This window comes from Onychostruthus taczanowskii, unplaced genomic scaffold, assembly GCF_017590055.1.
Source record: "Onychostruthus taczanowskii isolate IOZ18803 unplaced genomic scaffold, ASM1759005v1 scaffold6, whole genome shotgun sequence".
In the NCBI taxonomy this organism is placed as follows: domain Eukaryota; kingdom Metazoa; phylum Chordata; class Aves; order Passeriformes; family Passeridae; genus Onychostruthus; species Onychostruthus taczanowskii.
The window spans coordinates 16,233,047-16,256,469 of NW_024503679.1; the positions used below are offsets into that span (position 1 = coordinate 16,233,047).

Below are 23,423 nucleotides of genomic sequence, written 5' to 3' on the forward strand. Positions count from 1 at the left end.
GCTAAACAAAAGGGATCCTTGAGGCATTTCTCACTCCCTCTCTTCAGTGAATAGGACTTCAAGTTATACTATCCAACCTAGAACACCCTGGGGAGATTCCCCTTGCCAGGCTGGACAGGAATTTCCTTCCACAATGATTTTCTCTTTCCTGTGGTTCTCTTGCATTCCTTGCCATGGATTTTCACAGCCCCAACTTCACACAGCATGACAGAAGAAAACAGAAGGCAACAAAGGCAGCTGGCCACTGCAGGGTGCAAAGCTCCCACAACACTCTGTTCCAGGCAGGGTCCCTGGGGGTTTCCAGCTTTAATGGATGCTGGGGGAAGCTATTTGCAGCACACAGGACACCCACACCCACTCCACAGCCTCGACTAGAGGCATTTTGTGTACAAGCAGGGAGATGCACACACTCACAACTGCTCCTGACTTGGTTTACATCCACTGTGGGCACCAGGCATGTGTGCACCACTCCAGCCATGTACCTGAGACCTGCCCAACTCCCTGACTGCCCAGCCGGGTGACATCTCATCATCAGCCATGGGGCCTCTTGGCCACGGCAGCATAAAGATGTTTCTTGTTCATATTCTTTTCACACTCGATTATACACGTCGCAGTACAGAAAGGAAGCAATGGTGCTCAGGTGGCACTTCCAGCAGGAACGGGGCAGTGCAGGGAGCAGGGTCTCCTGCGTGGGAGCACATCTCCCTCCAGTGCCCGCTCCCAGCAACAACAGCCTGTTGCTCCCGGCCACCACTCCATCTCCTTCACCTGCCAGGTCACCCTCCTGGTCGGCACGGGTGACAACGCTGCTCTCCGGGTGGCTGCTTCTCAGTGACCCTTGCTCCCCCAGCCACATCCGTCAAAAAAAAAAAAAAACAAAACCCTCAGTGAATTTATCTCTCAGTGGCCATTCCCCATCCAATTATAGAAACTCTACAGTCCCTCTCCCCCAAAGCTCTGGTCTGTGACTGTAACTCTGCTGCTGGGCACTGCCCACTCTGAGGGTCCTAAGCTCTCAAGTTGAGCCTCATGTGGCCTTGGCACTGCCCTCTCAAGCCCCACTCTGCACATATTCAGATCTTGGTGTAAGCCCTTGCAGGCAGGATTGCTGCTCTGGAAGAGAGATCTGGATATGCTGCCCCCAAAAAGGCCTCACAAAGAAGGAACTTCCCCCCATCCTGACCTGTTCTCAGGGGTAAGTCCCCATCACTGAAAACATTTGTTCCTTATTTAACTGAAAGAGCTGTAGGAAATTCCTCACACTCTTCGGCTTGGGTCCAGACAGGCAGCCACATTCCACCAAAGTCCATAGATGTGGCTTGGCTGCAGACAAACAGCCTCTCCTCCAGCTGGGCGCTGATCTGCCACGGCACGCAGGGATGGCCACGGGCACGGCTTCAGCTCGTGGGGCTAGTGAAGCCAGCAGAGACTTTGTGTTTCCCAAAGATCACACCTGCACTGCCTCCAGCAGCACGGACAGGGCTCGTGGTCAGCCAGGCACCTGAGCTCACCTTCCCTCCAGTGACACACGAGGGCCTCGCTGATGCAAACGTGAAATCCCGTGTGCTCACAATGCATTTGTTTTACTGAACCTCCTAATTATTTTACATGCTCTCCCAGGGCTACAAAGAGAGACATAAACAGATTAACTAAATTAGGCCAATTAAAGGTTCCCTAATGGAATGAAATGTTTCAGGCAAGCTTGGAAGAGGAAATGGGCAGGGAGGAATGAAAGACAATGCAGTGTCAGGCAAACCAAGCAGGGCAGGAAAAGGCTACTTTAAAAAATAAGGTTCACAAAACCCTGCAATTTCACCTCTCATTTGTCTTCAAGAGTATTGAAGAGTATTTAATAGTCTCCACACTATTTGTGGAGACAGCTCCTTTTAGTCCAAGCAAAAGAGAATCCTGGAAGGCCACGTGTCTGCTTTAGACATCACGCTTCCTCCCACCATCCACATGCCACAGCAACACAAATACCACAGCTTTCTGCAGCACCAAGTTTGGCAGCAGCTTCTCAGATTGAGGGGTCACTGTCCCAGGAGATGAAAAGGGATGGTAGATGCACAGGGATCCCAAATTATATCCAACAGCCAAGGCTGAGCTAGTCAAGTTTTACAGAGAGGGGAAATGTGTGACTGCCCAACACCAGCCTGCAGCCACGACTTCTGGCACTGCAGAGCCAGGACAGGATCCCACCCTGGCTTCCCAGCAGCCACACACCAAACAAAGGCTCTTGCCAAAGGTGGGAGCCCAGTCACCATGTGCATGGGTCCTTACCTTCCTCTTCCCATGGAAGATGTCCTCAGGAAGGCTGGTGTGGATGAGGCTGTGCACTTCTGCCAGCTCAGTGATGTCCCCCAGGGGCACAGGTGCATCCTCTGGGAGCGGGGACATGAGGGACTCGAGCTCATGTGAGTCCAGGGTGGCACTGGGAGAGGCCAACCCTTGCCTGCTCCGGTGGTAGTACGTGTGGTTGCCAGCAGCCTGGGAATCCAGGCCTGGCAGGGCCTCCCTGAGGGAAAACAAGCAAGAGTTGACATCTCAGCTGGTCCTTGTGTAGGTGACAAGACCCAAGCCATGCCCTGCCACTCCTGGGGATATCCTTTATCATCGCATCCCACTGTAACACCTTTCACTGCAGATATATCTCTGCACCACCTCGGTTAATGCCAAAGCTCAGACAAATCCCACTGTGGGATGCAAAGCTGTCCCTCTGCCAGCAAACCCCAAGGGTAGGAGACACTAAGAGTCCCAGCACAAGCAGGTGCTCACCTACCCTGGTCCATGGGGAGCTGTGTCACTCCTGTCACCTCTGCTTTACAGTTTAGAGATGCAACAGGACAGGAAAGTTTAGTGGCCAATTAGGATAGAAGCTGTTTGTTCCTAGCCCTGAGATCTGCTGTGAGCTCAAAGCTCTTCTGAACAACTGACCTGTTTTCTGCTCATGGTCTTTCCAAATGCCTGTGGCTGGATCCAGACCCCTGGGATAGCAGAGGGCTTTGGGCTGTATCCACTCCTCCTTAAACCAGCCTGTCACTCACTGTGAAGTCTTTCATTATTTTCCCAGATGGAAGTTAAAAAAACATTTCCAAACATCCTTAGAGCTGTCCAACCTCAGAAGTAAAATACTACCCACATTAACAGACACAGGTAATAAACTGATTCTTCCTTTTATCAGGGCTTTTTCTTCCTCTGCAAAAACTTCTACTAGCCTAAGAATGCAAACTGAAGAGAAACTACTGAAAAAAATGAATCAGTGAAAAGATTACACTAAATATATTCCTTATCCATCCATAGATCCGAGCTGTGCATTAACTGTCCCCTACACCACATCCCAAGCAGCCCAGCTGAAGAGGGGATGCAGCTCACACTGGTTCTGTCTCCTTCCACAGCAGCCTCCTTTACCTGAGGTGCCACCCACCTGTGCTTGCTGTTGCGGAAGCTGGCACACATGCAGAAGAGAATGCAGAGCAGCCCCAGGCACACCCCCACGATGATCCCTGTCACAGAGTGGATATCCAGGACATCTAGGAGGGGAAGGAATGACAGCCACATCATTTCAGCTGCTAGCAGGAAGAGGTGCTCTTCTCATGTTCAGAGAAGCACCAGCAGTACTAAACCAAACAGGTTTAAAAGGTCTCTCTGACCCAGCTGTTCTGTGGTTCTGATTCTATACATATAAAATAATAAAATTCCTTGACAGTAACAATTTACATCAACTTAAAACAAACTGGCATCTATGCACATTCATTAATGTCATGCTACAGCAAGATGCAGGTTGTACATTCCCTTCCAGAGGAATCAGGATGGGAAAGAGATGAAGTTTGGCTTTGGGATGGGTTCTGGAGCTGCACATCTGAGGGCTCTGCCCTGCAGAGAATCCTGTCTTGCATCCTACACAGCGACACCAGGCAATTGCTTGGTAAACAGAAATGTCACTGCTGACAAATCAGTCTCCAGCCACGCAATTCCCTTCCTGCCCTGAGGCAGGGAGGAATTCATACCAGACAGCTTCTCCCGGAGGGTGTGCACATCCTTAACGTTGGAATAGGGACCGGATCCCACCACTGTCTTTGCTCCCATCTTGAAGAAGTATCTGGTATCACTTTCCAGGCCATGCACTTCAGTGCTGAAGATGTTTCCTGACCAAAAGCAAATCAAAAGAGATTTAAAATGTTCTGTTTCAGGAATATTCAGAGGCTACAGAAAAGCAGCTGTGGAATTACTGGGCCCTCAGAAGTGAGGGATTTTTTGACATTTTTGTGCATTTCATACACCTTTTCAGTAATAATGAACTTCCTGCTTACAGATCTGAAAATACAGGCTACTTGTGATGCTGCTGGCACACATTTTTCTAGGAATTGCTGGCTGCCAGGCTGCATCTGTAGGTTATTTCCTGAATGATAATGATTATTTCAGCCCCAGACATGTGTCATTTCATGTCTCTCAGTAGCCATGTCCCTGGACTCTCTGCTATGACCAGGTACAGCATATGCTTCAAGAAAAGTGCCAGGATGAGCTCTTGAATATTTGTCTGTATGCAAAGTGAGGCAGAAATCATGGCAGCAGGACTGAGCAACTGGGCTCCAGAGAGAGGAAAGGAGGCTGGAGGACTGAGGGGTATTACAGTACCTGGAGGAGTCTCACCTTCTCGTGTCAGCAAGGTCCACATGTCATCTGGCTGTGTGTTGTTGGCATTGTACAGGATGAGATACTCCACAATGATGCCATTGGGCTCCACAGGTGGGCACCAGTGCACCTGGACAGCGTAGGGGTTGAGAGGGTGCAGCCGCAGGTCAGACGGAGGAGTGGAGGGCCCTGGCAGAGACAAATGAAGAGCCAGCCTGAGCAGGAGGAAGAGGAGCAGAGCATTCATCCCCAGAGAGCCTCCCAGCATGGACTCAAGGTCATCAGAGCTTCGAGGGGGTCTGAGATCACATCTCTCAGGGGCACATTGGGAGGGATGTGATGGAGACTCAAGGACAGCCAGGAGAAGTGAGGATTTGGTTCCCATGAACACTCACGGTCGGGCAGGGTGAAGCGCTCCACCACGCTGCCGAAGGGCCCATCGATGCCAACGCCGTTGGACTGCACAGCAAACTCATACCTGGTGTAGGGCTTCAGCCCACTAATGAGGATGTCTTCATCCGAGCTGGAGAGAGAGGACACAGCACAAGGCCGTGAACACCTGAGGGTTCTCCCATGTCACCTTGACACCCCACCAGGAACACTCTAAGAGATTATCCTAACTCTGACAGTACTTGATTTTCCATCTCTTGCAGCCATTTGAATGCAAGAACACTCAGCTCCTACGGACAGAGCAAAACAGTTCCCAGTCTCCAGAACCATTTCTGATGTATTTGCAGGGTAAAGTGGAAAACAGCCTGGTTAGAGGCTAAAAATGGGCACAAGTATTCAGATGTAAGATACATCCCCAAATTATTAAAACGGCTTAAACTCTAGCAATTTATAGACCAAATTTGTGAGGACCATCTCACAAATCATGAATGCGTAATTGCACCCAGCCATGTTGTTAATAAGTGTGTAAGGTTCAACCACAGCAAAAAAGATGAAGAGACCAGTAAATGACTCCTTGGTATTCAAGTCAAGACAAGTCCCACTGCCACATCTCAGCAGTCCTGAACATTATCTGTGACCATGGCAGATATTCCCAGCATATGGAACACCCAGAATTTTGCTAAGTTCTGTAAATTCCATGCAACTTCCTCCTGCCCTGTGTTCATTCCTGACACGAGCAACACATGGCAGACGAGCCCTCTTTACCTGGTGTAGTATGTCACAAGAGAGGCGTTTTTCAGGCCCCAGGGGCTGAAGCGCACGGTGTAGTTGACAATTTTGACTGTTGTGAAGTCAGGTTTCTTCCAGCGGAGCCAGATGGAAGTTGAGCTGTTGGACTCTGCATAGACTTGGACTGGAGGCAGTGGAGGCCCCTTCTGCACAGGGGGATCTATGGTGCAGCACAAAGAGAGATGTGGAGATGAACATGACAGTAATGCCACTCACACCCAGCGGAAGAACAACCCTAGTGAGAAGGGGGATGTTTTTCTCCTTCCTCTCCTTCCCAATTCTTTCAATACATTTTGCAATGACTGTCAAAGGATGTTCCCTTATGTTATGACCTTTCCTATTTTGGTATTGTCCTTTTTGAAGTTCATCCTCTGTAATCCCTCCACCAAGCAGAAGAGACACAACAACTGAAGGGCATTTCTCACCTACTGCTGTCGCAGGTGCCTTTTCCGTTTTGCCCTTCCAGACTGCTGCGTACCCATCTTCATGTTTATTGAATGCCACCAGCTTCACCTCGTACAGTTTCCCAGGAGCTGGAAAAATCAATCAGGGTTGGCTTTGGGTTATTTTTGTCACCAACTCTCCCTTATCAGACACATTTTCTTTGATCCTGCCAGCTTTTCTCACCAGCTAAGAAAGTAGCTTGAATATAATAAGTACATTTTTGTTATCTTATACCTAAGTAAATATCACCTAATACCTAAATTACAGCAGGGAGTCCCCCTCCCACTTACAGGCTTCCCACACACAAACACTGTCTCACAGCTGGTATATGTAATCAGCACAGCTGCTCTTTGGTTCTCCCCTTGCTTTTGACAGAAATTATCAGCAGGAAATGGAGTTGCCCCAGCCCTCAAGGGTTGACCAGTATCCAGGCCTCTACCAATCTACTCAGGATCTCTAGATCTTCCTCTCTTACAAACTACTAAAGAAACCTACACATGCTGACTCCTCTCTACCATGGAAGTGACTGCACTGCACTGTTTATTCCTGAGGAGTGAGGACATTCTCTCCTCCCCCAAAATGCACCTCCTGTTTCTGAAGTCCTTTTTGGTTTATTCACTGCTGTGAGGACGCTCCTTCCAGCAAGTCCTCAAATGCCCTGTTAAGTCACTGGCAGCCTTTGTTGGATGGTGTCTATTTTGCCTTCACAGTAGAGCTTCCCAATTTGCAATTAGAAAAGCAACAATGCACAGAAAACCCACACCAAAAACCTGAGGGTCCTCATTGCATGCTCTTCCCATCAGAGAGCCTTGCACTGTGGGGAATCTCAAACTGAGCTGCAGGACAGGGTGTTCTGTCTCCAAGCAGCGCTGCCCTGGTCCAAAAAACACTTCCCTCTCCTCCAGCGTTTCATCAGCTTCTTCATTTTTAATGGAGATGTTTAATCAAAGAAACAACTTGGGAGATAAAAAGTTCTCAAAGAAGACATTCCCTGCAGCAGCCAGCCCCTTCAGGAGCTCAGCCAGAGCAGTCTACACTGCCTTTTGTTGCTTTGGCTGCAGCACACTGATGAAGTTTGTTAACTTGGGACATGCCTCTTCATTCCCTGCCCTCACAGATCACTGCTCTCTTTGCCAGACAACGTAAGCAGAATGAAACCTTTCTTATTGATGCCAATTTTATTATTACTGCCCTGATTACACTCCTAAAGGCTGATGGTACCAATTACCAAAGGCTTTTTCTGCTCCACAACACACGCTCACGCTCAGAATATAAAAACAGTTCAGCCACATTTTTGTCCCCAAAGAATCCCAAAAGCAAACAGAGTTTTGTCTGCCTCCAAGACAGTCTGATCTGCATTTCCACACTCACCAGCCACAGAAAAATGTTTCAAACCCACACAAGGGGGATAAGGCCAAAGGGCACTCAACCTCCAAAGGGCTGGGACCACGGGCTCAGTGGAACAAAGAACACCCAGCCCATCTCTTGCCAGCACCACACTCTCCTTCTGGCTGAGCCTTGGGCTGGGCTTCACTGGGACACAAGCACATCATGGATGGTGCAATCCAAAACGATGAAGAAAAGCTCACAGATGTGAGACAGCTGTGAGCAGCTCCTGTTGGAGAATGGAGTGAAGGAAAGGACAAGTCCTCTGTCTCCATCCCTGGGCAGGATCAATACAGCAGCTGCTTGCACGTGACGCCAGGGGAGCTCGACTGCATGATCAAGCACCTTACATGCTGAAAATAGGGGTATTTTGGATTTCTCAGTCAGAGGATTGGCTTCAATTTTTATATACAGGCCCAGATGTTCAAGCTCTTAGAACAGGCAGACATAAAACTCTATCAAGCTGTCAAGAAGCTGGTAGGCAGCATGAAAACAGATGTATTTCACTGCATTCCATCATACATTAAATATAAGCAGAATAATCTAGTCCAGATCATTTTAAATCACTAATCTGGATAGCTGCATAATATATCCAATATGCTAAATATGTTGCTTCACTCAGCACTTCAAGGTGTTCATATTGGCCTGGTGCCAGCAGCCATGCTTTCCTTTAAGTGGGAAAACACCCTGATTTCCAGAGAGCTACTTCCAAAGGAATGCAATCTTCCTTCATGGGAATGTGGAACACAGGATCAGATCCCTGACATTTCTTTTTCACATAAATTATGGCCCTGGTAGTTGCATCTCAGTACAGGGAGTAAGTGCAAGAACATCAACGGAAGTCACTAAGAATTTCTCAGGGAAAACCCCTCCTGGTGATTCAGGAAAGCTTCCTTCTGATTTTGTGGACTGATTAAATTGCTGGATTTCCTGTGTGCCCTTGACCAGCTGCCCACCTCTCTCACAGGACTTCAGCACACATGTCTCAGATAAGACACATGGTACCATTAGTGACACCACTCTAAGGAGATATGGTTTGCTCCAGGGATCAGCACGAGATGGGAGAAGTCTTTATTTCAAGCCACATCTCAAACCAAGGCAAGGGGCAGAGCACTAGCTTCAGTGACACTACGGAGCTGTGGAGCCAAGGGACATGTAGTGACCACTCTGGACCTTGTCTGCACTGACATGGAACACACCACATCTGAGCTCAGCCTGGTATGCCCAGTGCCCAACCTGGGATTTCCTAACACCACTTCAAACACCAGAACAGGCTTCCTAGAGAGATGGTCAGTGCCCCAAGCCTGTCAGTGTCTAAAAGACATTTGGACAGAATTCACTTTCATTTTTGGTCAACACTGAGGTACCCAGGCAGCTGGACTCAATGACTCTTGAAGATAATCCCAAGAGACACTGTGGGGTATTTGCTTTTATAGAAGGATCTTAGGAGAGGTTTCCAGTGCTGTGCTCTCCAAGCAGACATCCCTGATCTGGGAAATCCTCCCAGCTAATTGCCCATCAGCCCAGATTAGGGCTGCCAGTCCTTCCTGAGACCACTGCCCACTCTGCCTACAAGCTGCAGCCCTAAGTACTAGTGCAGGGCAGTTCTGGGCCATAAAACAAAATCCTTCTAAATCCCAACCACTCCTCCCTGTTTCATGTGCAGAGCCCTCCCTTCCTCAGCACAGCCAGATTCCTGACCCTTCCTTTACCGTATGTGTGCAGGAGCACATCATTCAAGAGCACAAGGGGAGCAGAGGGAACATCCTGGACCAGGAGAAAGCTGAGCCTGGGCGCCTGACGCAGCGATAGCCGATACGCAGCCGCCGAATCATACGGAAACCATCAGGGCTTGACGGATGCCCAAATTCAAGGAAGTAATTACAGAAGAACAAGCAACCTTCTCAGCATCATCGTGCCAGAGCATTTGGAACCAATTCAGCCCACTCCCAGCCCTTGCACCGACTGACTTGCCAGTGGTTGGAGCAGCACGTGATGATGTTCACATGTGGCTTCCCCTGCGCAATAATTACAGTCCTAAATTCTTCAGAGAAACTTCTCTCTGTTAACACTCTCAATGGCAAGATGGCTGTGACAGAGCTGGAAGAACCCCACTTAGAGATGGCACAAACAGTCCTTCCAGGTGCTGAAGCCTGACCTTTACACTGTGCATAATACATATGCTACAAGTGTAAGATGAACCAGCACGACAGACATGTGCCCTACAGTCTCCACTCACTGGGCAGTAACAAGGTGAAGCATAAAGTGGGGGATGGAAGAACTCTAGGAAGCAGAAAGCCTCTTTCAAGGATGCATCTGCCATGACTCTCTTCTCTGTATCAAGGGGCAAATCAATTAATTAATACAATCAGATGTTAGGAACACAACCCCTTAAGGCCAAGCACAGTGAGCCAAGGCAGGCAGGACTCACTGCTACTCAGATTTTCTCCAGTCATGGACACTCACTCTTCCATCCCTTTTCCTTTAGTGGGACAGAATACTGGGCTAAAATTAATATGCTGTGAATTATCCCATCTCTGCATTTTAATACAGAGAGATTTCAAACAGCATGCAATTATAGAGCTCCTTAGAAACAGACAGGGAAGGAGAGATAATTCTCCTGACTGGAGACTTCAATCTTGGCACTCTTTAAAGTGACACAATAAATACACTAATTAAGAACCACTTATTAGCATATACTAAGTATATTGGTAACTTGGTTAAAATCCCTGCTAAATTGGCATTAGAAATTTCTGTGCTTTAAACTCTGCTCAATACAAGCCTAAAGATCCCCACTTCAGAAAGGATTTTGGATGATCTTAAAACACCTCAGATGGTCCTGGCCCTATGTATCTCCAGTCATGCAAAAACTCTTGGGAGCATCCTGGGATGCTACAAAGTGCAAGAGACAGGTCCTGAGTTTCCACATGAAGTGCTAGGAAGATGCAGCCAGCTAACCTAGTCGAGTCAGCTCGTACTGCTTCACTTTCTTCTTTAGTTTTATGGGTCCTACGTCCCAGCTCTCATCTTCAGCACCATCCAAAGGGCTCTCATCACTGGACTCCTCTGGGCCCACCTCTCTGTAGTAGAGCTTGTAGCCAGATATCTGGGCATGGTTTGCTGGGGGCTGCCATGTTATCAGGAGAGACTCCATCTTCGCTCGGACTTTTAATTCTGTCGGGGCAAACGGCACTGGAAGAAGAAGACAACAGAAGAAGACTGAGCCACATGTTTCCATTTACCTGGTCTACTGAATCCTCCTGGTCCTCAGTAGTGAGGGGAGAATGTCAGGAAAAGGCTGTCCTGAGTGGGAAGTCTCTACTCCTTGACAGTGAAGAGTCAGTCACACTCTACCACTGATTTTCCCAGCTGGGTGATACAGGAAACAATGATGTCACAAAGACACTGTGGGGGTTTCTCAGTGTGTTCTGAGATATTCACCACCTTTAACCACTGCTGGAGCCTGGTATGGGCTTGGCTCTGTTTGGCAGAATTGTCTATTCACTTCCAAATGTTGTTAACATTGGGATCTGGAGTTCTGTTTGTTTTCTTGTCTTGTTTTTTTTTAAAGAACTTTCACAGCTGCACATAGAGGGTACAAAGCCCCACAGCCAGGCAAACAGTGAAATGTACAGGAGCTGCTGAGCACCAAGGTAAAGGTGAGCACTTTGGTCTGACCAAAACCAGTGTCTGTAATTCCCAAAGGAAAGCAAGTATCTCTGAAAATGCCTTAAGTTTCCCACCCAGTCCCAAATCCCAGGCACTCCCCAGCCTCCTACCATGTGTCTGGTTGTCTCTGTCAGGAGTCCGATGCTGGGTCCACTCGGAAGGGGCCCCATATCCCACACTGGTGCTGGCCGCGATCCGAACTTTGTACACTTTGTTGGGATGGAGTGAGTACAGGGTGATCTGGGTCTCATTTCCACCCACTTCAATGGAGGTGACCTGATCTGCTGGAACCAAGGGGACACCACTCAAAACAGGGATTTCCCAGCCAAAGGGAAGTACAGCTGAGCAGCCACAAGCCTCATTACCTCCTCGTGGTGTGCACGCCCTGGGCTGGCTTGGCTTTGCCCAGAGCAGTCTTATGCCATCAGAAAAAAACTGTAGGGCTGGGCAGATATTCTGACTGACAACTCCCTTCATTACATTCCAAATTGCAGGTTGCCTTTAGCACCAGAGCCTGCCCAGAGGGAGCTGTCAGAAACCATGCTCTGATGATGTGATGGTAGAACATGAGCACAGCTAATGGGAGATGATGGCATGTTCCAATGCTTCTCACTGCTGTATTTAAACCCTCACCTTAATGTGAACCAGAACTGTCCAGCAGCCCTGCTTTCTGCAAAATTCACACCCTCATCCACACCAGACAGAGGTTTTACTGCTCCCTCTTCAGCCCACCCAAGTTCATGAGGGAGGTAACAGGAAATTTAAACTGAGAATAGCCTGGGATTTTCACTGTATCAGCTAACTGGTTTTGCTGAAGATTCATGTGGCCTGTTTAGAGTACACACAGGTCTTGATTTCAACTTCCCTTGGCCTCAACTCAGCCAGGAGCACTGTCCCTGCTATGTAACAGTGTATTGCTGAGTGTGATCCCGGGACTGCAAGTGTTTCCAAGGTTTTACTATGCCACTGAGCTGTGTGCAGGCTCAAGACAAAAGAACCAGAGCCAGGAGTCACAGCACAGACTACTAAGCCAGTTCAAATACATGGGAACATGTCCAGCACCTCATCACACTCGCCATCCTTCTCTCAAGAAGAATCATGACCCTGGGAAGTGAGAAGCTGCAGAGCTTTGACAGTTTTAAGAGCAAGGATTTGCAAAGCAAGCACACGTGGAATTGGAACAGCCACATCCAGCAGATGTAAATGTTACCATCCCTGCTGAACCCTGCTTAGCGTGCCTGACAATGTAAATAAAATCAGAGAAAACTCGGTAATAGAGCAACACAAGCTGGACAGAGTATTTTGGGTTTTTTTCACAAGCATCACTTTGATTAGACTCCATTTTAAGGAAGTTGAAAGCATTTACTCCTCTTCCCCGAGCAGCATAAAGCTCTTTCCCCAAAACACAGTGCAGATGGCAGTGAAGGGCTGCTCATGCAGATATTTCTGGGACAGCACAAACATGGGTCAGGTCATTCTCCTGGCAACATGGCTCCTCCACAACCACAGGAAAAGGCACCTTGAGGTAGTGTGAAGTACCACTGCCATTACCACCAGACAGAGCCAGGCTATGAAAGGGTTCTCCTCCCTTGGGTAAAATGTGTCCCTATTTTCAGCTTTGCACTACCTCCCCTTCACATCACAGGCTGTTTTATACCACTGGAGTAGACAACACAACCCCCAAATGGTGTTTCCCTCACCTTCCTTGAGGGTGCAGTAGTCGATCTTGTACTTGGTTATCTTGCCGTTACTCAGCTCAGGAGGAGGGGGCAGCCACGTCACACGGATGTCACCAGGAGTCATGCTCGACAGGGACAGCTGAGGGGCTGCACTGGGAACTGGGTAAACAACCAAGAGAAGTCAGCAAAGACCAGAGCAACACCTCAACACATCTCTGCCAGCTCTCTGAGCTGGTTGGAGACCACTGCCTTGGCTCTACCACAGCCACTGGTGGCTTGGTGTCTGTCCTGCAGGAACCAACACGCCACAGCCCTTCAGGGGTGTCTGGGGAGGGGAGATGCTTGACTGCTCCACTTCCAGGCTGCCCAGAGCCTGCTGGCCACAGCCACACTGCTCTCAGGGACCCATGTCCAGGGCAAACTGGGCAGGATGGTGCACACCAGCTCTCAGCTTGTGCTGTACAACGAGCACAAAGGAGATGCAAAAGCAAATGGCTCACAGATCCAAACTACAGCCTGGGAATCCTCATTCCCTTGAGAACCACAGCTCTGGGCTGCAGGCAGCTTTCATGCTTTCAACTCAGCCTTTCAGGCTTCAGACACACACATGGGACCACGCAGGTCACCATGTCAGGAGCATTAAAAGCACATAATGCACACGAGGTCTGCCAAAACCATCTCTGCTTGCTTCTTGTCCTGCAGCCTGTTGAAAGCTGTGCATGGTTTCCCGTTGGGCAGCTGTGCTTCTGGCACTCTGCCTTTACTGCTCACAAAATGCTATGTGATAAATGGTAAAATCAACACAAACTACTGGCTCTTAAGGGGCCCGACCTCAAGGCTCCTCCCACCCCTACTAATTGCAATAGATGTTTCTTCTGAGTTGAAATCCAGTCTGGCCCAGAGTGAAGCTTGGAGCAATATCCCATGGGTCAGGTGAAAGCCCTTAGGAGCTGCCTGCAATTCCCCAAAGGATTCTCATGGGCCCCACCATCAGCCAGGGTATTTCACATCCTTCACCACCCAAGCTGATGATGAGACCAGCGTGCAGGTTTAGGTTTCTAGGAGCTGCTACCAATCTCTGTAGCACATTCAGTGCTCACCATCAACCAGGTCAAGAACATCTCCTAGGCACCAGTACCCATCTAATTCAACGCACCGTCCTCCAGGGTCTGGACAACGATGGAAGAGGACGTCCGGCTGGCTCCGAGCTGGGAATATGCAACCACATAGAAGACATAGTTGGTGTTTGGCTCCAGATCCTTGACTTGCAGCTCAGTTGTGTCGTTATTGACAGCAAACTGGTATTCCACATTATCTGTTCCTAGAGCCAAGGAAACACTGATCAGCAGGTCAGTGAACTGCCAAGACACTCCTGAAAAAATCACTTAATTCACAAGGTCTGCAGATTAAATCCACTTTAAAAATCACTAAATCTTGTCCAGTTTCCCCAGCATCTGCACAGCCTCATCTCTTCTGAGTTTTTTGGGCAGAAACTCCAATGCCTCAATGTTGATGTCTCCATTTTGACTCAAACTCCTTAATCCATGCTGAAGCAGCTGCAGTTATCAGTATAATTTTCAGAGGAGCTCTGGCAACAGTTCAGCAGGAGCACTAACTTGCTGGCTCTTTGGGAAGACATACCCCAAGAGAGTCAGTGCCTCATTTCAGATTCTGGGTGTGGATAATTTAGTGATTCCCCCTGTACACAACGCAGCTGGTTGATATCACTGTTAACAATCACACTCTTTGCATACAAAATCAGTATGCATAAAATCAGCAGTGCCTGGTCCCATAGAATCCAGACAACTCAGCTATGTGGACACACTACTGCCAAACAAGAAGTTAGAATACGTTGGCTAATCCACGGACACTGTCACTGGTTGATACCAACTCCAGGAGAAAATTCCCTCACCTGAAATGAAAAGGGAATTGCCTCACACTTGTCACTAGCTGGGGAAGAAGGTCAACTTGTGCCTTGTACCTTTGACACAGCTGTGCCGCCCAGGGAGGTGACACCTACCCACAGCCCGCTGGTAGTGCAAGGAGAAGCCGATGATCTGCTCGCTGTTGTGCTCCGGCCGCTCCCAGGACACGAGGACGGTGCTGCTGGAGAGGGACACGGCCGAGACCTTCTTGGGAGCGCTGGGCAAACCCTCCCGCACGATCACCGACAGCTTGGCCGTGGCACAGGCCATGCCCAGGCTGTTCTCAGCCACACACTGGTAGTAGCCAGCATCCTCCAGGCCGATCTGGTTGATGACGAGGCTGCCGCTGCTCTGCACCTTCACGCGCCCGTTGGAGAGGATGGGCTCCCCGTTCTTCAGCCAGTGGATGGTGGGGGCTGGCTCTCCCTCTGCCTTGCACACAAACCTGGCCGTGCTGGCTCGGGTGCGGGAGATGGTTTCAGGAGCCTGGGAGATGCTGGGAGTAGCTGGGAGGAAAGAGGAAAAATTAATGCAGGGGGGAGGAGGAAAAAATAGCAAAGCAAATCCCTTCTCCTCCCCACTCGGTGCTATGTTTTATTCAGTAGCAGCTTTGCTTACAAGATGGGATTTGCCAGGCAGACTCTAGAGGCTTAATTTAGACTCTGTCCAAAAGGAAAAATAAATTCTGTATCAATCATGTGCTGCATTCCCTGATCCTAGGCTGTTCTCCCTGCTGGCTTCCAGGACACTGAAAGTTAATTGCTGATAGAGATTTCCAAGGGGAAACCCTGGAGAACAAGAATAAGGCATAAAACGGTTCAGTAAATACCAGGAACTAAACCCCAAATTAAAGAGGTGACACTCCCACTGAGAGCTATCCCAGCTCAGGCCTCCTGGCTCTAACCTGGCTCCCACTTTACCCAGCATGGGCCACAAAGGCCACAAACCCTCGGGGATCTCCTGGATGCTGATCCATGCAACCCACAGCAAGCTGGTCAGCATTTGTACCTGAGAATTTGCCTGCTCTCTACTCACCGAGGATGCGGAGCTCAGCTGCAGCAGTAACGAACTGCCGGGTTTGGGGTTTGTTGGCTCGGCAGACGTACACCCCAGAGTGATGGGGCTGGCTGGAAGGAATGAGGAGATTTGTCCGGCCCAGCACAATCACATCTGTGGAAATGGACTTTCCATCTGCAGGAAGAAACGTGCACAAATGTGGGAGGGAGCCCAGGCTGCCCTTTATGAGGGCTTGTAAGCAATGCCAGGATCGCAGCTGGGGAGTGGAGAGACCCCCAAATCCCAAACCCCAGCACAGAGGAAGATTCCTGCTGGGACACCCCTCAGTGCTTGACAGCCAGCTCAAGCCAACATTGGCTCAAGGTTTAACCTGTAATAATCCAAAAAGTTCTGGTTTGGATCAAAAGTCTCTGATGCCTAGGGTGTGCCTGCAATGAGAGCCCTAGGAATAGCACATTCATGGGAAAGCTGTGATAACACACGGTTTGGAAAAGCTGCTGGATCTGCCTGCTGACCCCTATCATGAGCACAGATACTCATGCAATGCCAGCAAGACTGTTGAATCACTGATAATTCAGGGGCTCCTCTTCTGTGTCCTGGATGTGAACCCAAATTTAATGAGCTTCTTGATCAACTCCTTGTTCACAGGTTGGCTATGAGGTGAGAAAGACACCTGGTGCTCCCTGGGACTCTGGTGTTTATGTCAGAGACATGAGCCATGAGCTGCCTTCTCCCCATTCTCCAGGCTGGGTGCTCAGCACTGCTGAGTAGGGAAGGAGGAAAGGGCAGCTCCCTATCACTGCCCAGAAGCCAAGACGTCCTTCTACAACTTCAAGTAGCCCTGGGCTCCTCGGCACCACAGACAGGGCAGAGGCTGGTGCTGGGCACTGCATATTCACAGCAGCACTCTGAGGTGAGGAACCCAGGGATATGGCATTGGTACCTCGGAGAGCATATGGGAGACAAAGCCAAGAGCTGGGACAAGCTGAAGAAAGGCTGGGATGGGAGGTCTGGCACAAGTCTGCAGACTGGGAGCCAATTTGTGCAGTATCTGTGCACCACCAGACCTTATCTCTCTCCACTTGCAGAAGCATCTCTTCAGCACTGCCTGCCTTTACCTCTCCTCAGCTGAGCCTGGAGCTCACACAGAACAAACTCCCCATCTCCACTGTGAACAGCTGCACTGACTTAGCACTATCAGCAGGGAATGTGGCTGAGAGCAGATCCTCTGCCCCCTCCCTGCACTTTGGGGGAGTCTCAGATGGCCTCACAGTTCAGTGGCTGCACACTCAGAGCACACAATCTGCACACCCCCTTTGCACTGGAGCGCTTGGTTGGAAAACTGACTCCAGATGGTAGCACTTAGCTGACACCACCAAGGCTGGCAAGAGCCAAACTGGCAACCTGGAGGTACATCCTTGGTATTCCCCACATGGAATGGTCCAGTTACCCACTCTGCTTCTAAATGAAGTCTTGGAAATAAACTTGCTTAACACAGAATGACTTGCACTGTTACTCCACTCTTTTAAATTGAAGAGTCCACACAAGGAAGGAGATTGGGACCAAGCAAACACTTGAAAATAAAGCATGGAAAGAACTGGTTTACCAATCCTTCCCCCTCCACCCTTGTCTTCCTTCCTCATGAAAGGCTCTCCTAATGATAATTAACTCTAATATTATCTACTTTACCATGGGCATCAGCAGCTCTCAGTAAAGCAGTAAGTGATCTAGCATGGGAATGCTGAGCATTTGTAATTGTGAAGTGCATGGGATAAACTAGAAACATTTCTGCAATAACATTTAAGCCTTGCTCAGTTGATTTCCAAAGTGGTATCCTCTGAGGTTTTTTTGCTCCTTTTTTGTGGGGAAGAGGAAATATTTTTATATGCTAAAATCACCGCCTGTGGACAAATCTGGGCTGAAAACCAACCACAACAAATGGTTACAGGGGAGAGGAGCCTTAAATCGTGACCTGGATTTATGAAAATGACTGAGAGCCTTTTCTAGGGGAGAATCAACCTCTGAGCTGAGAATGTCTTCAGTCAGAGTCTCTGAAATACATCTGATGGATGTGACTCTCAGTGAAGTGACACTGGCATCCAACTCATGACTTTGGCTATCAGCCCTGGGTAACATCTGCCAGCCCAGCTCATTCATATACCTCTGACGAGACCTAAGCAGCTCCTCAATCCCTCCATTCAACAAAAACCTCCCAGTAACAGTCCCAGTCGCTCCAAGGATTAACAGATCTTATCAAGTTTTACAATGCTGCAAGATAATACAAGCTATTTCTCCAGTGCAATGGCAGATTCCACAGAATCCCCAGCAACCTTGGAGCCCAGGGAGGAGCGGCACCTGACCCCATCTCATGACCTTTACTGCTCCAATTCACATGAGAAAGACAATTTGGATCAAAAGGCATCCAGGCACAGGTCAAACAACTATAAATTGAATTGTGTGCTTTGTAACCTTCAAGATTTAATTAATAATTCCACTTTAGCAAGGACACCCACACTGCGACACCACCTGTGTCTTTAGGTATCAATGTTACAAGCATCCTTCCTGTTCCAGATTTTTCCACTCTTAATAGATTTTTAGAATGTACTATCCACAGGTTCCTATGGACAACAGAAATTTAGTCCTGTCCCTCATACTCACCTTGTCGTATCCAGGAGACAAAGGGGGTGGGATCAGCAGCTGCCATACACTCCATCACCACGCTCTCCCCGGCCACCACCGTGGTGTTCTCTGGAGCAGCGACGATGGTGACATCTCCTCCTGCTGGCTGGGAACCTAATGCCAAAAATTAAAAAAAATATCTGTCCTTCCAAGATGCAAAGTTCCCAGGAAAAAAGAGTAAAGTCCAGGCTCCCTAGCTGCACTTCCCTAGGCAGTCATGTGAGGAAATGGCTTGGGCCCAGCTTGGGGAGAAAAACAGTTCTTGCTTTTATATGACTACAGAATTTTTACTAAAGAAACAAACAATCTGCCCAGCAAAATTTACTCAAATCATGTGGGTCCTAATAACAGGATTTTCACATGGAAAGCAAGTAGAATTTCAAGCCAACACCTTCATAAATTGTTGCTACATGGATGTTTGTTCATTAGATGAAACAAGATACTGCTATCCTCAAAAAGAGCGACACCAACACTCACCCTCCGCCTAGGAACTGGAGCAGCTCACAAAGAATCCAGTCACTTGGCTAAAGAAATTCTAATAGCCAGATGCTGGACTGTAAACTGCAACACAGAGAGTTCATGGCTGTGTCCTGGCCTTCACCTGACAGCACAAAGACTGATCAGTCATCCCACATCTGGAGGAGACAGTGCTGTGTAGCTTGTACGTGCACAGACCAAGAGCCAACACTTAAATCAAGCAAGGTTTACAGGAAGGTCTCCAGGCTGCATTGCACAATGCCTTGACAATGGGATGGGGATATTCTGCTTGAAATGAACCTTCTGCCTGTGTCTGCCCACTGCTGAGCAGAGGTTAAGGGAAGGTTAAGGAAATGCCTTTGCAGCGGCCAAATTTCTGTTGTCAGATGAAAACAACCGGAGCACTCTTGAGCAGACCAGAGTGCTCATGACCCTCACCAGTTCCTCCACCTCTCTCAAATACCTCTAACTCTGGGGGACACTTCTGTTGTCGTCCTCATGAAGGGAGAAATAACTGTAGAGGAGTCACGTAGTGTCAGTAACAATTAGGTGTGCAATGAAAGTTATTGGCAGCAGGTCTCAAACAAATAAAAGCAGGACCTTTCTGAACCCAGTGTATCAAGATGCTGCAGAGTTCAAAAAGGACACATTTACCAGTAGTGTTAAATATGGTCCTGACTGGGATACTCTGACTGAGACTCTGATGGTCAGATGCTGAAGGAGATGTCCAAGGAAAGCACCATGTCCTCCCTGCCCAGTTTCTTTACATGCTGTCCTCTAGCACCTGCTCTGGTCACTTCTGGAGACTCTCACTGGCTATTCATGCGGCATGCAAACAATTCACTAATATCTGAATTCCCTGGGGATATAAACCAGAGGGGCTTCAGCCTCACAGGCAGAGCTGCCTGCATGGCAGGAGGCCACACAGGGCTGCACTGAATGTGCTGTGCTCAGCCCAGCCCCAGGCTCGGTGCCAGTCAATCTCAGCAGGGCAGCCTTGCCAAAGCATTGGTTCCACACTGAAATGTTCTCGCAGTCCATACGTGCGTGAAAGGGATTTCCATCTCTAGAACTATGTGAGCACAGTCAAAAGGAGCCAGCAGAATCCCTGAGGCACCAAGGGAAACCGGGAGAGAGCAGGAGCCAGTGCTTGTCCAGCAGATGGAAGCAGAGACCGAGGAGCGCCCACAGTGCCTGACCTGGGGGCAGTGGCCAGACCACGCTGACCTTGCAACCCCAGCCCTGGGCAAACACCAGCAAGAGGAGCTGCCTTGGGGCAGGGAAGAGCCAAGCCAGCTGTCCTCCTTCCAGTGGAATGAGTACCCTACACAGAGGGGTTGGTGTGGACAGGCAAACCCAGCCTCCTTCTGGACTGGACAGGGTTTTGCCCCATTATGTCCATTGCTGCTCCCATCGTCCACATCCACAGACACCTTCAGCCTCACTTAGGGGACAGCACAGGGACAGGAAGAAAACTCAGCAGATGTGGATTCTGAGAACTCACTGACAATCAGATCAAAATCCTGGTCACTCTGAACTACTGTGACAGAAAATGGGCTTAATGCAAAAACTGGCATGAGAGCTTCCACCCCAGGCACGTAAGCTCAAGGATCAGAGAAACTCAAGGCTCTCTGCAACAGCAGCTTTCTTTTAACTCCAGCTCCAGTTCAACAAAGCACTAAAATTCACAAGTAATCATTAGTCCAGCACAAGAACTGAGCACAGGGACTTCAGTGAGGCCCAGCTTGATGGGTGAGGATGCTCTGCACATTGTTAATGCGAGGTCTCTACCCCATATGGCACAGAGGGATGAGACAACATTGGAGAAAGAATAAGGAGCTTTCCAGCCAGGATTTGGAAGGAAATACATGAAAGAACACCAGAAACAAAGGCAAAGTGTTTTACAGCAGCCATTGCAGGGAACGCCGCGGTGCTGGAAAGACACTGGAGAACCCAGTAAGTTGTGATGAGTGAGCTGGGGAAAGTGGTGCAAAGGAGCCAGGTGAGGATCTGTTTTGTGCTTAGCAGGGCTGGATGTGGTCACACGCCTCCACACAGCCCAGGCTCAGGCTCATCTCACCCTGCACAGGGCTCAGCAAGCCCAATACGCCCACCCTGGACATCAATCACTGCCTGCAGGGCCACAGCAGCTTCTGATGAAAAGGAGCAGGGCTGCAGCTGACACCACATATCCTGGGAGCAGGAATATCCATGGTAGAATCCATCCTACCCTGGTAGGATCCATCCTACCCTGGGACTGAGATTCTGTACCAAACACCACCGGCTGCCACATACCTGCTGGGCAGGACATGGCTGAGGCACGTCTGTGTGCAAAAAGCTGTCTTTTTCTGCACTGCTGGGGGAAAAAATAAATCTAGAGTAAAAAAAACAACACCATCCAGATGGTAATATATTCCCTGCCAGATTTCCAAGAAGCTTTCTCTACCAAGCTTAGAGCAGGGAAAGAGAGAAAACTGCTCAAACCTGACTTAAACATTCATCTGTTCCATCAGGTGCATGGCCCCAGGTGTTGACTGGGAAAGCACTTTACAGGTTATAGAAGCTTCACCTGAAGGCACTTGTCCTGCATCACTTGGTCCCTGGCAGCTGCCTGGTAGTGCTGTCAGTCAGTAAGAGAGAGGTTTTACCTTAGTTTCAGCCTTGAAAAACTATTGGGAAAATATATTAGTCCAGGCCCCATATCTGATTACTACTGAAATTATATTACAAACATAAACAGTTCTGCTTGCTTTCTCAGTGCATTCCTGGGTGTGTGCATGGATGAATGCCCCTTACACTTCTTGCACGAACACATTTCTCTCCAGCTTTGTGTTCCATTGTGGGTGTCTCAGAGCAAGTCCACAAGTCAAGTTTCTCTTCAAACTGAGCCCCTTTGGAGCACATTTTCCCCTTGTCACCTCTCCAGGCCGGTTGGACACAATGGATCGCAAGTTCACCCCTACAAACTGTGTTTCACTGAGGAGCTCCCAAGGAAAGTACTCAGCTAACCAGGGAAACTTCCACACAGGGGATTCCAATACACATAGAAGAGTAAAACCAACGTGAGGCTTTTTGTCTCCACTGCCATTAAGACAATTTCAGGTCAAGAGGGAATTGTCAGAACCAAAGGAAAAAAAGAGCTGCAGTTTCCAAGACATCTTTCACTGCCTGAACAAAACAGGTCACTGAATGCACCTGCGCCATGCTGGCTGCTCTGGGGCATTAAAAGCTTTCATGGAGCTGCTATTTAAAACTTGGGCTTTGAGATTTCTCCCCCTCTGCCAGCTTTGTTTTGTCTCTCCAAGCAGCAGAGCTGCTCCAGGCAAAAGCTTTGCGCAGCCCAAGGCACAACCCATGGATGCACATCAAAACTCTCCATCACTGAAGCCTTTGTGGACTTTCTGCCCTTCTGAATCAGATGGATCCATTTTACCCTTTTTTCACATATGGGGTGCCAGGAATGGCTCTGGGATCACTGGGAGTAGTGCACAGAAGTGAGGGAAATTCTCAGGGCACTGAAAGAGTTTGAGAATGCAGCGTTCTTCCTGCACAGTTTGTTAACCCCTGCAGAGGGAGACAACAAAGGTGCTACCACAGACCAAGAGCCCAGGCTTACTGATCAGCTGCAGAAATATTTCAAAATATTGCCTGCAGTTTACTGTTTCCAAACTACTCACTACGGAGGACTTCTCAGTTTATGTGTTTTGTTACTTTCCTGTCACGAGACAGGGGAGTCAGGCCAAAGCTGGGTGCTCCACTTTGTTGTACCACTGCTCTCACAGGCATCCCCCAGTGCCTGGAGCTGGGTTCAGGGCAGGCACAGAGGAAATATAACAAAGCATTTATGACAATGTGTGTTATAAATCGAAAAGGAGGTGGGGAGGGGAGCACAGGGAACCTGTGAGTGAGTGGCCAGACACACCTCAGCACACTCCTGAGGCTGCCCAATCTCTGCAAATCCAATTGTGTCATTTCACAGTGAAGGTGAACTCTGAGCAGGGATGTCAAGGGAGGCACCAAGGGGAGCTGATTGGGATAAAGCTCAAAATGTTTATTTGAGCTTATGGCTTGAGTTATAATATCCATCAGAGACTTCCATCTCCAAGAGTTCATAACTTGGCTCTGCCTCTAATGCATCCATAATTCAAGAACGATCCTCTCCCGCCTCCCCGCTCTTGTTAGTGCAGAGTATCAGCAAAGAATTCAGGCAGTGCAACAGGAGGAAAATGCTTTTTGTTCAGCCAATTTGTGATGGTCGTTTGCAGAGACAAGAGGATGACTTCTTGGATGGGAACTAACACCTATTCCCCGATTCCATGAGCACCCTGCCATGGCA

At 48.9% G+C, this 23,423-nt stretch overlaps 1 protein-coding gene across 1 annotated transcript in view; it reads right to left on the reverse strand.

Moving 5' to 3' along the window:
* Window positions 1–23,423, reverse strand: part of IGDCC4 (immunoglobulin superfamily DCC subclass member 4) — an 83,424-nt gene that overhangs the window by 6,911 nt on the left and 53,090 nt on the right. The window contains exons 5-18 of the mRNA XM_041418788.1: window positions 18,590–18,724; window positions 15,950–16,105; window positions 15,010–15,420; window positions 14,146–14,310; window positions 13,011–13,148; window positions 11,421–11,594; window positions 10,600–10,833; window positions 6,237–6,344; window positions 5,788–5,971; window positions 5,028–5,155; window positions 4,651–4,821; window positions 4,008–4,145; window positions 3,425–3,530; window positions 2,281–2,515 (exon numbers count right to left, since the gene is read on the reverse strand). Of these exons, the coding sequence (XP_041274722.1) occupies window positions 2,281–2,515; window positions 3,425–3,530; window positions 4,008–4,145; window positions 4,651–4,821; window positions 5,028–5,155; window positions 5,788–5,971; window positions 6,237–6,344; window positions 10,600–10,833; window positions 11,421–11,594; window positions 13,011–13,148; window positions 14,146–14,310; window positions 15,010–15,420; window positions 15,950–16,105; window positions 18,590–18,724 (2,483 nt within the window). The remainder of the gene's footprint in view (window positions 1–2,280; window positions 2,516–3,424; window positions 3,531–4,007; window positions 4,146–4,650; window positions 4,822–5,027; window positions 5,156–5,787; window positions 5,972–6,236; window positions 6,345–10,599; window positions 10,834–11,420; window positions 11,595–13,010; window positions 13,149–14,145; window positions 14,311–15,009; window positions 15,421–15,949; window positions 16,106–18,589; window positions 18,725–23,423) is intronic.